Raw genomic sequence first — 2,879 nt, 5'->3', positions numbered from 1 at the left:
TGATGGTATATGGAGGGGATTATAATCAAGTTATATGAATTGTTGAATGTGAAACTGATGATGTGCCCTGTAAACTTCACTCAATCCACAATAAAAATCTTAAATTTAAAAAAAAAAAAAGTAAATGGTGAAGCAGTGAAAACAGAGTCCATTTTTCCAAAGAGTTAATTCAGAAGATATATGCAAGAAGGTGACGATGCACATGCTGGGAAGAAACACTCTTGAGTCTTCTTGTGGGACAAGCTCTGGCTCCCAGGAAGACATTGTTCTGCCACTGGCTCTGGCCTTGGGTATATTGTTCAGTCATGCTGGCCTATAGTTTTCTCATCTACCAAAAGGGAATCCTAATACTTACCATGAAGGGCTTTGCAATACATACAAGGTTCCTGGCACAGTGCTGAAGAAATGCATGGCTGATCTCTAATACCACTCATTAGTCTACCACACTATTGAAGGAGCTCTGGTAGCAAAATGGTTCCAAGTCAGGATGCTAACCTCAAGTCAGCAGTTCAAAACTACCAGGTATTTCATGGGAGAAAAATGAGGCTTTCTGCTCCCATAAAGATTTACAGCCTCGGAAATACTATACAGGGTCGTTATGAGTCAGAACCGACTCCACAACACATCACCACCACCACCACCACCATTGTACTGTTGAAGTCCTGGTGTGGCGCTGTGGGATAAAGCACTGGACTGCAAAGTCGGTTTGAAACACAAGGTTGGCAGTTCAAGCTCACCAGCCACTCCTCGGGAACCCTATAACAGGGTCGCTATGAGTTGGAACCGACTCCACGTCACTTAACAACAACAACCATACCACTGGTATTTCATGATTGTTCGTTTTAAACCATTTTGGGGGAACAGAAAGCTTCTTATTTGCTGCCTGTCATCCTATTTTGAAGGGCACATTTAAGCAGACAAAGGGTGAAATATAGCTGTGATATTATGTCAGCATCCAGGAGACAAAAGGCCACGGATATCCAGGTTCCTTTTGTCTCAGTGTAGAGTTCTCTAGGTCTCCACCATACTACAATGGATAGTCCAAGCAACAGCTGGAGTCAGACCAGAGGTCTAATCCCACCCTTCTCCTTTTCCAGGAGTGGCCCACGCTACCTCTTTCACTTTGGCTTTCTCATGCATAACCTAAGTGCCAACCAAGCACAAGAATGCTGCAGGCACTGAGTGAGGCAGTGCACAAAGCCCTGTGCATGGGCAGCGTCAACAACAGTGACCAGTATGACATCACACATCCTGGAATAAGAGCCGCCGTGGACTTACCCACTCAGCTGCGCATCACTTGGGTCAGGGAACAGCGCTTATTTATCTGTGTAACTGGGCCTACCCATAGCAGGCAGACAAGAATGGTTCAGGAGAAGGAGTGAACTCACGAGTATACACTTGGAGAAAGCCGGGCGTGCCTTCAGCGTTACCACTTTGTATAGGATGCACGGTGATGTTGTATAGGGTGCTCGATGTGAGTCCAGAGATGACCACATGGGGCTCCAAGGCCGTGTGACTAAAGGAGCTGTTCTCCCCGACGACTTGTATTCTGTAGATGAACAAGGGGAACGACACAGGGCTCCTGATCTCCCAGGTCAGGTTCATGCTTGTGGCATTGATGCTCACAACTCGGATGCCAAAAACCTCACCGACAGACTCTGTGAAGACAGGAGAGGAGTTCAAATGACTGGGAATGGCCAAGCCAAAGGGAGAGAGAGAGAGAAGCTTTCATTAGGGCATGACATCACTCTTAGCAGTTGTTCCTCCTTCCTCTGCACAGCTGAACCACAACTGGAAATGTGTGTGAGTCCCAGGAAAAGTCAGGTCTCCTCGGTCCATGAAAAAAAACCTGGCTGACTACAATACCACAGTTGCACATTGTTCTTTTTGTGGAGTCGAATTTTATAGATAGCGCTGGACTCCTAACCAAACAATAGCATGGTCTCAATGCATGCCTCACCCGAGGTGCCAGGAGCGGTGAACACTCCATCCTACACGCCTGTGGCATGGGAAGGTCTGGGTACCAAGGCTACTGTGCTGTTGCTGTGAAGTCTCGTCGAGTCAATTTGGGCTCACGGAGACCCTATTGAGGGTTTCCAAGGAGCAGCTGGTGGGCTTGAACTGCCAACATGGTGGTTGATTCTACAGTGCCACACCAGGAGTCCAAGACTAGCTCTGCTTAAATAGCCAAGGAGACTACAGAAAGTCACTTGAGTCTTGGTTTCCTCGTCTATAAAATCCAAACGACAATCTTGATCTCAAGAGGAGTGAACCCAAGAGTGCCGATTGTTCTCCATTTGCTCATGCCCCCTCCCCAACCTACCTCTGCCCTTCCTCTGCCTGCTCTGAGCCGTAGGGGGCTAACTCTACCTATCGCCTGCCAGATGGTCTGTGATTGGATTGCATCCACAAGTGACACAGCAGACGAGTAGTGCTGAGGAGAAAGCAGTTGATACATTCTCCCCATTTTCTCCTGCTCTGAACATGTGTCCTGGCAAAGCTGCTTCCTTTGTGCCTGGACGTCACTGAGGTCCAGAAACACCACGTCCTCCTCTGGTCCTTCAGCCCTAGAACTGGCCTTTCACCTCGGCTAGTGTCAGGATGCCTGGACATCTTCATCTCCTGGTTTCCTTAATCCTGTTCCACAGGGGAGAAGCCTACCATAACTGCTGTTTATCACCAACCACAACAGTTCACAGGGAGCGACGTGGTTAGGAGTCGGGCTGCTCACCTCAAGGTCAGCAGTTCAAAACTACCAGCTGTTCCAAAAGAAAAAGATGAGGCTTTCTGCTCCTATAAAGATTTATAGCCTCAGAAACCCTAGACAGGGTCGCTATGAGTTGGAACTGACTCCACAGCACATAACCACCACCACCACC

At 48.0% G+C, this 2,879-nt stretch overlaps 1 protein-coding gene across 1 annotated transcript in view; it reads right to left on the bottom strand.

The window, feature by feature from the left end:
* The window catches only part of PTPRJ (protein tyrosine phosphatase, receptor type, J), a 198,864-nt gene that overhangs the window by 28,283 nt on the left and 167,702 nt on the right, over nt 1–2,879 (bottom strand). The window contains exon 4 of the mRNA XM_006865134.1: nt 1,389–1,658. Within this exon, the coding sequence (XP_006865196.1) occupies nt 1,389–1,658 (270 nt within the window). The remainder of the gene's footprint in view (nt 1–1,388; nt 1,659–2,879) is intronic.

This window comes from Chrysochloris asiatica, unplaced genomic scaffold, assembly GCF_000296735.1.
Source record: "Chrysochloris asiatica unplaced genomic scaffold, ChrAsi1.0 scaffold00075, whole genome shotgun sequence".
In the NCBI taxonomy this organism is placed as follows: domain Eukaryota; kingdom Metazoa; phylum Chordata; class Mammalia; order Afrosoricida; family Chrysochloridae; genus Chrysochloris; species Chrysochloris asiatica.
Note: the sequence above shows the minus strand (reverse complement) of the source record. Positions and strands in the feature narration are given on the sequence as shown.